The sequence below is a fragment of the Galleria mellonella genome, unplaced genomic scaffold (assembly GCF_026898425.1).
Source record: "Galleria mellonella isolate WM207_F2 unplaced genomic scaffold, CSIRO_AGI_GalMel_v1 utg64, whole genome shotgun sequence".
Lineage (NCBI taxonomy): Eukaryota > Metazoa > Arthropoda > Insecta > Lepidoptera > Pyralidae > Galleria > Galleria mellonella.
The window spans coordinates 73262-85255 of record NW_026442133.1 but is presented as its reverse complement, the minus strand read 5'-3'; the positions used below and the strand labels follow the sequence as shown (position 1 = coordinate 85255).

At 31.7% G+C, this 11994-nt stretch overlaps 3 protein-coding genes across 3 annotated transcripts; all 3 read right to left on the bottom strand.

Annotated features, from left to right (window-relative positions):
* Positions 1–1734: 1734 nt before the first annotated feature.
* On the bottom strand, positions 1735–2052 carry LOC128201889 (uncharacterized). Its single transcript, XM_052900220.1, has one exon. It carries the CDS (start codon positions 2050–2052, stop codon positions 1735–1737), a length of 318 nt encoding a protein of 105 aa, XP_052756180.1.
* Positions 2053–3873: 1821 nt separating this feature from the next.
* On the bottom strand, positions 3874–6351 carry LOC113512592 (KIF-binding protein-like). Its single transcript, XM_026896490.3, is given in 4 exon segments — positions 3874–4895; positions 5147–5374; positions 5377–6149; positions 6222–6351. Coding segments are annotated over 3 exon segments (1788 nt in total). The 5' UTR covers positions 6107–6149; positions 6222–6351; the 3' UTR covers positions 3874–4065.
* Positions 6352–7443: 1092 nt separating this feature from the next.
* On the bottom strand, positions 7444–11848 carry LOC113512463 (mesoderm induction early response protein 1). Its single transcript, XM_026896361.3, has one exon. The coding sequence runs from the start codon at positions 11627–11629 to the stop codon at positions 10442–10444; it is 1188 nt and encodes a 395-aa protein (XP_026752162.1). The 5' UTR covers positions 11630–11848; the 3' UTR covers positions 7444–10441.
* Positions 11849–11994: the final 146 nt, after the last annotated feature.

The window sequence follows — 11994 nt, the reverse complement described above, 5'->3', positions numbered from 1 at the left end:
TGTTATTAGATTGAAAAACTTCGACTAGTTTCGGAATCAATTCGTGATCCTTAGTCATGAGTGACTGTGACGCGACCACGAGCCTGACTGCGTGCCTCGGCCCGCTGAGCGCATGCTAGCAATATACCCTATCAGGTCGAAATATTAAATTCGTAATTATTATTATTATTTATACCTTAATGTACACACTGGCAGTACATAAAAAAAAAGTCAGACATAACTAAATGTACAAAGCTGAAGGAGTTCTTTTCCAGTAAACCCAAAGTGGAAAAGAGCATCAATGTCAGCAAGACATTCGTCACGATAGAATTAATTATTAATCCGTCTTAATTTTCACCTACCATCATTCAATGGTGCCCCGCTGGCATATATCGATATAGCAGGCAGGGTTCCCTTTCCATTATCATCCATAATTAATGAATGAGTATACTTTATTTGCATTATACAATATAGGAAATAAACAAGACAATTTACAAACATAACGATACAATTGTATAAGTACAGTAAGGCGGTCTTATTGCTGAGAGCAATCTTTTCAAGACAACCTTAAGGTAATGGACTAATTGTTGTACAAGTAGGTATAATAGTGCTTTATAATTAAAATATATCATTGACAAACGAGAGAGCAAGTTTGGTGTAAGTATAACTTGATAAAGACAAACAAACAAATAAAGACAAAGATTTACGGTACAAAATCACAAATAGAGTCTTTGACTACATATATACTAATTTAAAATGGTAACCCTGTCTACGTTGTCGGTGTACACTGAAAAGGTACTAATGAGGGATAATAGGTGAAAATAAAGTCATTGGCCCATCGTGAAAATTCCTCCCAATAATCATGATGGTTTCCAAAAAAACATTGTTTTTTCTTCTAATGAGTGAGAATGGAATGCTAACCTCGGCTGGACTATCGATAAATGCTGGTAGAGAACCAGTAACGATAAATTTATTATTATTACAACACAACTTATATCCAAAATAAAAGGCCGTGTGCAGAAAGAGCTGAACAAACATCTGTATTGCACAAGCATCGAATTTGCAATCATTTAACACTAATCATACCAACAATTATTAGGTACTTAGTCTACCATAGCGGCTCAAATGACCCGAAGTTAATATTTTATACCTTATGTAAAAATTATGGATCTTAGAAAGAAAATAAAAATATAAATGTATTATAATGTTACAAAATAATATATTGACAATTTTTAATGTAAACAAAAAAATCGGAATTGTTTTTATTCATCGCATTTTTTACATATAAGAGTGTCCATCGTACACTTTCTGCAAACAATTTTTTTACATTTAGTGGAAATTTTGCTAGTCTTATTTTCTTTACAGTATCCTATTTGACACCTTTTACTTTTATTAGCATCTGTAGCAGACTTAGGAAACGGTTGTTTCTTATTTCTTTTATCTTTTGGTTGTTCACGGGCTTCTCGATAATCATCGGCAAGTTCTACTGCTAGCTTTAGTAAAAAGTCCTGTCTCGGGATATTATCTCCTATGTTATTGCCCTCATATGTTATTCCACAAAAAAGAAAGTTTCAAATTATTTGCTCCATATGCAGCTCGTGCGTATAAAATTGCAATAAATGCCGCAATATTGTGCATGTTCTTATATGATTCATAATACGGTGGTCAATTATCAATGAAAATCCAGTACTAACTTTACCTTTCATTATACGGCGTTTTGCATATCCTGTTGGGCCAACTTATTGCCTGAAAATGTTATAAAGTGGTGGTCTTTCTAGGTATGCCACCTACTTGTATTTCTTTCCAAACAGATCCATTATTCGCAACATGTTGTTCATTCATTTCGACTTCACTTTTTTCAGAACTTGAAAGTAATCTTGTTCTTTTTTGTCCACGACCAATATTTACAATATTTTCCTCTTCATCGTCAGTATCTGATGATTCAACCTCATTTTTATTTGTAACCAATATATCTTCGTTTTCAGAAAATTCACCTTCACCGATTTCCGAAAACTCTTCTCCAATATCATTTATATCTTCTAAGAACTTGTAATGTCTCGCGCGTTTCGACATTTTATGGGTAAAAAAAAACCTGTATCACTTATAAAGCTATAAAAATAAAATATAAACTATTTACCAAACTTTTCTTTTTTGCTAACTTTTTTTACACAAAAATTTATTTTCAATCTAAAATTTTAATATTTTCTTGAATTTTTTCTCACTAGTCGCTGCAGAAATGTGCAGTTTACGACTGCAATAAGAGATAAGTAATATGTATTGATAAGCTTATAAAACAAAAAAATGTCTTAGAGGGTCAAATGACCCCATGTGGTAGACAAAGGTAAACTACGGTATTACTTAACATAAACAAAACAAAAAAATACAAAAATAGTATAAGAACAGTAGATTTAATAAGTTAATAAAAGTCATGAAGTTTAATGTTGAGAAGTAAAAAATAATACGTGCATTATCAATGCAAAAGTTTAAAATGGGTCATTTGACCTGTTATAGTATGATTAGTGTTAAAATTAAAGCACTGTGGTAACCATGTTAACTGCTGGGAAAGGGATTGTTAGCAATGGAGTTTGACAGCTTCATTGCTAGACATAGCCTATTAGGTCGACCTCCACGTGGTTTCCTCTAGAAACCATCGTGAACAATTCTTGTTGAATTCGTCAAGATGGGCTAACTGACCTGCTTCATCCTCACCTATCATCTCTCACTGGTGCCCCGCCGGCGTATGCCGATGGCGCGGGTGGGGCTGCCATTCCATTATCACCCATTAAAAAAAACCATGTTAGCCGCTACACCAGCTAGGTATATTATTAAAAAAATAATATTGATTTTAACATTGAAAAAAATTATTTACCTATAATTTAAAGTAATTAACAAAGCATAAAACCTTAACTCGTCAAAAGTGCAACGTATGAGGTACGAAGAGGGTCATGGTGTATTCTGTAACATCCATTATTCATGTTGCTGTATCAGCTTGTTTGGCGTTCTTATTTATTTTAAAAGAAACTGCGTCTATAAAAAAATAGTTTCTTTAGATTTTTATTTAGAGAATATTTCAAATCCTGCAATCTAAACTAAAAATATAAAAATAAAAGATTTAATTATTTGTAACTCAAAAAATTCCCAACAAAATTGAAATATTCTTTCATTTATATAAACCTGCAATATTAACATGGGCTGTACTTTAAAAACACCGTGGGAAGCTGAAGTAAGTCGCTAGTAGGTATAAATATATATTGAAAGCATGTCAATGCATGCATAAAATTAAACAAGATGTCTGTACATAAGACATGCTTATGAAAAATCGATAAGATCTTAACCTGTCTATACGAATGTTTATTTCGGTATCACACAAAAATTACTATACCAAATTGGATGCGGTTTATAGTTTTATTCTTAAAGGTCAAATTTAAAATCTGGTTCCAAATATATATAAAACATTTTGTCATGATACATCATTTAAAATTGATCTATTTCATAGTTAATAATTCATATTTTTTTATACAACTTTGAATGGCGAACAAGCTGACGGCCTACCTGATGGAAAGTGGTAACCATCACCTATAAACACACAGACATTACAGAGTATACTGTTACGCCCATGATACCCCCCATGCATTGCCATTCTTGAGGACTCGGGTGTTATTCCTCTGTACCCTGTAAATTCACTGCCATATCCCATCCTTGAAACTTACAACACAGCCATGCAAATACAACTATAATAAATATAACAACAATATACGAAGTTAAGAGTTAGACATTAATGTAATAAAGGAAATCGTAAACCAATAATAACATAATCTTGCCCGATACTTTACATGGACAATAGGTGGAGTTTATATTAAATATTACAACTCTTATATTAGCAAAAACAAACTATTCATATTTCACACAATATAATTTGCTTAAGAGGCCTACATACAATACAAAAAAATATCTGTATAAATATTGCATCAAATTAAAAAAAGCATAACATGAAAAATGTTAAACAGCTTAAGCCTCAAAACCTGATGGACTTCGTAACAAATATGAGATCTTTACAATTCAACAGTAAATGTTTGAATATTTTATTTATGTAGCGACCAATTCAGTTTGAAGTTTTTTTATTTTAATTGGTAGTATGTTGACCATCTCCTGGCATAAACTGTACTCTTCATGCATCATAGCAGCAGCATCCCTATCATTGCTACATATCTCAACCACTGCATTGTATGAATCATAACTTTTTTGAACATGACATAATTGAATATTTTTGTCTACAGCTATCCTTTTCATACTATTCCTACCAATAAACGCGTAAGCACTTATAACAGGCCGTATAAGCTCAAATTCAAGTTTCCTCGGCATCTGACCATTTTTGTCTTTGACAGAATTTAAAAATTTATCATAGTTCTCTATGCTTTTCTCACATAGCATGTTCACTTTCTTCAGAGCATGTGGTGTTGGCTTCTCTTTATTTTTATTTACTTTGTCCAATTTTATATTTAAAATATCAGAATATACTTCGCCAAGTTCAAACCATAGCTGCCTGCAGTACTGTAAGTAGTATGTCGGATTAATTTCCTTTATCAAATCTTTGAGCATATCAATGCGGCGTTTATGCATTTTAGCTCTTCTTTCATCGTCTTCTTCAAAGAATGCTAAATAGCTATAGGATTGTGAACTATCTTGTACAAGTTCAATATAATCAGAAGCCAGACTATCAAGTTTATAATACTCTTTTGCTTTGTTTAACCACGTTTGACAACTTAAGAATACTTCGCGTGCATCTTGGTATGTCAATAAATATTTGTCTCCTATTTTGCTTTCATATTTTGATACATCAATGTCTGGAAAGATTAAAGTCTTCATATCACCCCCACAAATATTTTCAGTGTCTTCTAACGTCAAGTTAGACATATCTGTAAAATAAAGGTACAATATTTAATTAATATTATGCTATAAAAAGTAACTGTAACAAAAAATTATTAAATTTCTATTGAATAAGAAATATTTCTATTGGGCATTATTAATAATTATCAATAAAATGCAAAAGGAATAATATCCATTATAAGGTTGTAGTTTTATATAAAAACATAAAATTACAGGCATAAAAATGTAAGGATCTTTTTATATAAAAGAAATAACAGTCATCAATACTATCTATCACTACCTGTGATAGCTTCAGTCATTCTTTCTGCATCATTCATGAGTCTTGCCTTTGAAGCAGTCATGAGTAACAAGCAATATTTAGCCCAACAGCGTGCAACATCAGCAGACCTGTGCTTAAAAGTTTCTAATTTAGCCAGAGACACTTCATCATTACTGTCATCCTCCCTCAGTTTTTCTTCATATTTTTCTAAAACTGTTGATGCTGCAGCCAAATGGTGTCTAGACTGAAAAAACCATTTTGCTCTGCAAAAAACTGAGATAATGTTGCAGAATTCAAAGACCAGTCAATTGGTTCATAATCAGAGTACTGAAGTTGCCTTCTCAATGTGACATGGCAATAAACAGCAGACTTGAGATTCTCTTTCAAAGATCCAAATACCTGAGCCAAGTAATACAGTGTCAATGTATGCGCTTTCTCCAGCAACATAAAATCACCAACATATGCTTCACCAGAATTAGTGATTATATGCTCTATAGGTAGGGGCATCTCTAAAGTACATTTAAATGTCTCATACAACTCTTTAGCCATAATTAAAAAGCTTTTTGCTTTCTCTGGTTCATCTCTACTAGACCACAGAATACCTAAATTATTATAGACATTTATTAAAGTCGTTACAATCTCCGGCTTTCCACAATTCTGTGTCAATAGATCCACTGCCTCCATTAACACTTTCTCACTGGACGGAAAGTCCTCTGTCTCCATATCAATAATCCCAATATTCAATAAGACAGCTCCTAACATGGCCTCGAGCTTAATTTTGTCCAAATTATCCCTATCTGCCACATTACCAAGACATTCACGCATATTATTTAATATTTCTTTCGCTTTGTATTTGGACAAATAAGGTTCGTTTTCCGGATCATTTTTGCTGTCTTCGTCTAGTAGTTTACGTACTTTACCGTAATTCTCTTTAAAATCATTTATAATTTCCTTTTCTGTCATTTCTGCTGTAACAATCATCTTTTAAGTACTTTTTATTTAGTATCGGAGAGAATTGGGTAACCTAGAATAATTAATAATTTATTAGCAAATTTATATATTTACATTATACGTATTATAGACAATGTATACTTGCAATAGATATACTTGAAAATCAAATAAATATATTTTTTTCTAACTTTTAATTGCAGGTTTAGTGTTTATTTAGAATTGTTATTACATAGTTTAGTTATTTATATAGATAGACATTGACAGTTATTTGACGTACTTTTCTCAATAGTATTACCAACATCAAAACCAAAGCAATTAAAATATAACTTTTTCATTATTATCCATGTTGAGAATTGAAATCATTTTTCCAAGAAAATTATCCAGCAAAATTACAATTCTTAAAAATCCGACAGCTCACAATTTTCCTCATTTTTTTGTGAAAATGTAACGCTATTTCATTATCAATTTTAAACAAATTTACAGAATTATTTTTGCAATCATTTCTACTTAAGATACAAAATTAATATCGTAAATCTTTTCTACCCAAAAGAATAACTATAATTACTTAGCAGATAATATAATACTATGCCTATTGTATTGTACCTAAAAGAATGTCTACCATTACTTATCTAAGTAGTATTAGGTGAGGGGAAAGGGATTGTTAGTATTGGGGTCTACTTAACTCATTGTCCACAATCAGGTCGACTTCCACATGGTTCCCCCTGAAAATCATCGTAGTTACTTCCAATAGAATTCGTTACGATGGGCTAACTGACACACAGCTTAAAATAAAAATAGTACGAAATAAGAAGTTCATCCAATCCAAATCGATGAAATACGTACTATTTTATAAAAAAAAAAGTTGTACGAGTCGATAAAATAAACTGTACCAATTGCAATATTGCACTAAACGCACTTATTACTTCGTAATTCCAATAACTTTTAAGAATCTACCTATATGGCATATTTTTTTATAATTTCCATCTAGTTTTAAGTAGGTACACTATTCATATTTGTATATTCATTACAATAGTTTGAATTTAACTGTCCTACTTCTTTTTATCCTGTAATCAATTAACTATTATTTATTCTGAAAATTATGATGACAAGATGGTATGCTCTATAAGGCGTCGTTCAAAAATTCATTCATTATTGTTTATATAACATTCACTATTGAGTCCAACTACTTACATTCATAAAATTCTGTTAAATTCATTACGAAATATAATTTTATGGATGTATATATAACAGGGAAGAAAAACTATTTGAAAATATTATTAGATAACAACATACCTATTAGAATTTTTTTAGTAATAGAAGTGACAGAAAATTGCTACTGCTAGTTTATTGTAAATAAAATAAACCAGTAAAGTTTGCACTGTTTTATTAAATCAAAGTCCACATTATTTATACAGCCCATAAATTCAATGGGTACGTAATACAAGTCATGGTATAATTCCCTTATACATAAAAAAATAAATATAATAATTATTATAAGACAATTATTTACATTGTACTGTTAAAAATCTTATCATAATAAAACAATTCACAATAATAACTATTGAATTATATAAAAAGGCCCCTTAGGGTTCAGTCACACATCCATTCATAAAATCTAGGCATAGAGTTTTATTGTGAATAGCCATTCCATAAACCTAAGTATTTATAAAGTTCCGATTTTATAATGACTTTAAACTGAAATAAAATACTTGAACATATTTTAGTTGCCATTAACAAACAATTAATAATGGATCTAAGTATTTCAAACATGATCATGGTCATTTTATTTATATAATACTTTAGCAAAAATATAATTGTAACACAAAGATGTTTATTAGAGATTACAGTCATTATGAATATCGCAATTGGAAATCACAATTATCAATTTATATATAGTATTATAAATTTTGCTCAATAGTTCTTGGAGCAATATGATATTATAGGTTTATAGAATGTACTTCGAAATAAACCTTAATATAAAATTTACTAAAAATATTAATTATTAGAAGAGTGAAACTTATAGTATATTTCATGAATAAGGGAAATATACAAGTGGTGCAGGATTATCTCGTTGCTTCTACTGGATTGAAAACTAATAAATTATTACACCTTTATTCAGACAGTCAACATAAGGAAAACAAGTTTGATAAATAATGAAACCATTCAAAATGACTCAACTTCAGTCTATGAATCTATAAATAACAACAGAGTTGATTCTATGGTGTCATTTGACTAAAATTATTTTTAACCTAATATTTTAATTAGATAATTTTGTGTACTGTATTGACTGAGGAATGGGCAGCAGATTTCCTCATAGATAGATAGATCGACAGATAAATACTCTTTGTTTCCTCCAAAAGATTACAATAGTAAACTTATTAAAAATATAATAAACTTACTAGAAATAATCACAATTCATAAAACATCTACATAGCCTAACTGCAGTTACCAATCTTATATAATCTTAAAGGCTTATGTTGAGCTGTGGATAGTTAAAAGCTGATATGATGATGATGATGACTGTTTTATGGATTATATACTAATAACATTTTGTACTTAAATCTATTAGAAAATTATTGAATATCTAGAAATATAATAAAACTGTAGAGGTTAAATGTCTGTACATAGAAAAAAAACACAAAAAACCTAGACAGTGGGATGTTAAAAATGAAATGGTCGGTTCTCTGTTTGTACAGGCTAATATCGGAAACTGTTAGACCGATTTAAATGAAATTCTGCATGGTGATACCTTACATCTTCGGTCCACTATTTAGATGCTTTAAATCATGGAAAATTAAAGAGTTCCTGCAGTATAGTCAAAAAACTATAGTAACTTATACAGCTTAGTATACAACCTAATTAAGACATTTTCACCTAAGGCAAAGAGTGAGCATGACACGTCATTTATTAATTTTGGTCCAGTCTTCCCAGACATAATAAATAGGATACACATCGATATATATTAAACAGTAACAACAAATACCACACAATCATCAAAATCAATCAAAAATAAAAAGTTCTCTTCTATCAAATTTTAATTTTAGAGACAGGTTTAGAGAAATGACTTCTCAGAATCAACACCAATGTGTCCATATAAATGGTGAATGTATAAATTTAAGATACAATGCACCTCTGTATAAGCCTCAAAAACATATAAACATAATCCTGCACCACAATATACCAAATGAACATTACATGTTCAACATACATCAACATAAATGTATTTATTATACTTAATAATTCAATGTGAACATTCTAATTATTCTCATAATTTATCTTTCCATTTAATTCAGTTATACAGAACATTATCAATTACTTTTCAGCATCAATTAGTATAAAATTACAGCATTTCTCTGCATTCTGCAAGTCTACTCATTTAACTTTTGCTAACATAGGGCCAACACACACCAACAGAGTGGTTAATAGTAATAAACAGTGCACATAGACTCAAATTTTAATATTGTAATTATAGTGCAACAATACACTGTTATTTCTTACACTGTGCTATATGTATATATATGTATGTATGTGTATATATATATATATATATATATATATATATATATACACATACATATACGGTATCAATGAATAAGAGAAAAGCCTCCACCCCTAAACAGGTATAAATGAATCTATGGATACAATAGCATCAATGGATCAATTATTAAAATTATTTGAATTAAAATTATTATTATTATTAATCATGGTTAACATGAAAAAGAACAAGACAATGCACATCATAATCTCATTCTATATCATTGACTTGCTTGAAATAATTATTCTATCAATAGAATTGTTCCTGTAGAGGGGCAGATGTGTATGTATCATTAGTGTATGTAGATAGTGTATATATTAGAAGTGGATGAAGCACCATGTACATCTGCACCTCAAGTATCTGAAGTTTTACATACATATCTATATGTGTAGTCAGATGCCAGGCCTCTTTACTATAGGCCAGAGTAGTTCAAGCTACACTTTTGATATGGTGTGGCGAATCAGTATAGAGAACTAGATGCCACCAGAGCTCTGTCTCATGATGTCTTTCAGTAAGACCACATGCAATTATGTGAACTTTAATAAAATAGAAACTTTTGGCATCCATTTCTTTATACCTACTTCTTTGGGAAGCTGAGTTTAATAAAGATAGAAATTAATTTTAGTATATGCCGAAGCAAATAAAATGAAATATGAATTGTCATCAAATTAGTAGTTTTGCCACACTCTATTGGGTGCTCTGACCCTTAAAATACTTAATGAGAACTGCATGTTTAAATGTCAATGTCCATTCGCCTTATAAACTTGTAATTAAGTATTACAAGAAACAGTGCATACTACTTGACAAATGGCATTGCCAAAATACATATATTAGGAGCCTGTGTCTGGTTCCTGGTCTTCTGTGGATAGACCTCTGGGAGGTGGTGTGTGAGCGTTTAATTGGGAGAATACCTCCTTTTCCCCCAGCGCTAGAGGATCAGGTTGTGCTGCTGGAGATGGTGCATACACCATCATTGGTGATGGTGATGCCGGTCGCACGACCCCAGCACCTGTTGCTTCCTGCTCTTCTAAAAACCTATCCATATAATCAGTGTGACCTGGGTGTAATGTATATTTCTTTTTCTCTAAACGAGCTTTGTTTGCAAATATATCATGCCTCTCTGTCTTTTTCCATATGTAATAAAATTGGACAAGTTCTCCAACTGATCGTGTTCGAACTTTATTCTGTCTTATTAAATGAAAGTCCTTCCCATGTGCTTTAAGACCATTCTCAAAATTACGGCATTCCTCCTCTGACCATAAGCTGGCATGGGCTGGTGTCTGAGCTGAAATACGCCGTCTTCTTAATGCTTCTTCAACATTGTGCCCGCATTGCTGAAGCAAAAATAAGGCTTCTTCATCATCTCGTAGCTGTTTCCCCCTAGGGACAGCTTCCACACCAGCACCAGAGTTCATTGCACAAATCTTTTTCATATACTCTTCAATAACTTTTTCCTCTAAGACACTTGGATTCCAAAGCAACTTGTCCTCATTTTCATAGGGTAATGCATCATCATAGCTGCATAAACCTTCTGGTATCACAGCTTGGTAGTCACTACCCACCATTATAGTTTTCTTCCAGTCATCCTCATCTGGACTGTAGTCGTAATCATCTTCTTCCTCCGAAGGCGGCCTCGAGCCTGACCTAAGACAACGTGTCGCTTCTGGACTGGTAGTTTCATTGTACAACTGCTGTAATGCCGATTCACTCTTTTCATTTTCCTCGGCCACTACTTCTGGTATTTGCTCGGGTGTAGGTTTATCCATGTTTCTGTCGTAACCATATAGCGCTAAAAGTTCCTCTAATGGCATATCCCCTTCTCTTTGCAAACTATTAAGCTCAGCTTTAGGATCCTGTTGCTCTCCTGCAGCTAAAGCCTCTTCTTCGTCTAATGTTCTTTCGTCATCAAAGTCATTTACCATCATATCAACAGTAGGCTCGAAGAGAGACTTATCGTTCCCCACGTCCATACTCGCATCGTGCTCGTTTACATTGGCCACCAACGCGCAATCTGACATGACTACTGCAGTGACTCTTTATGGGTATTGTATCACCAAAACATCATAATTATTCTTGCAGTGTCCTGCTGTTTCGTATGATTGAACATTAAAATAAATAAAAAACATTACAATGAAGACATTAATTAAGACTTTTTTTATAAAATACGAAGAAGAAAACAAAAATATTTTGACACGAAATCAACCATATCAAGCCATCACAGTACAGATTAATTATATAGATGACATTGACACGGCATGTTGATGTATCTGATTGTCAGTCAAAGTAACTAACTTTATCTAAATTAAACTATTGTCAATAAAGGATACGTAAACGTTACCCAAAAGTATATATAATTTTAATCTTCGGTAACTTTTCACTATCT

Excerpts from the sequence above, each read along its gene's own strand:
- LOC128201889 (XM_052900220.1), bottom strand. The coding sequence starts at position 2,052 with ATGTCGAAACGCGCGAGACATTACAAGTTCTTAGAAGATATAAATGAT.
- LOC113512463 (XM_026896361.3), bottom strand. The coding sequence starts at position 11,629 with ATGTCAGATTGCGCGTTGGTGGCCAATGTAAACGAGCACGATGCGAGT.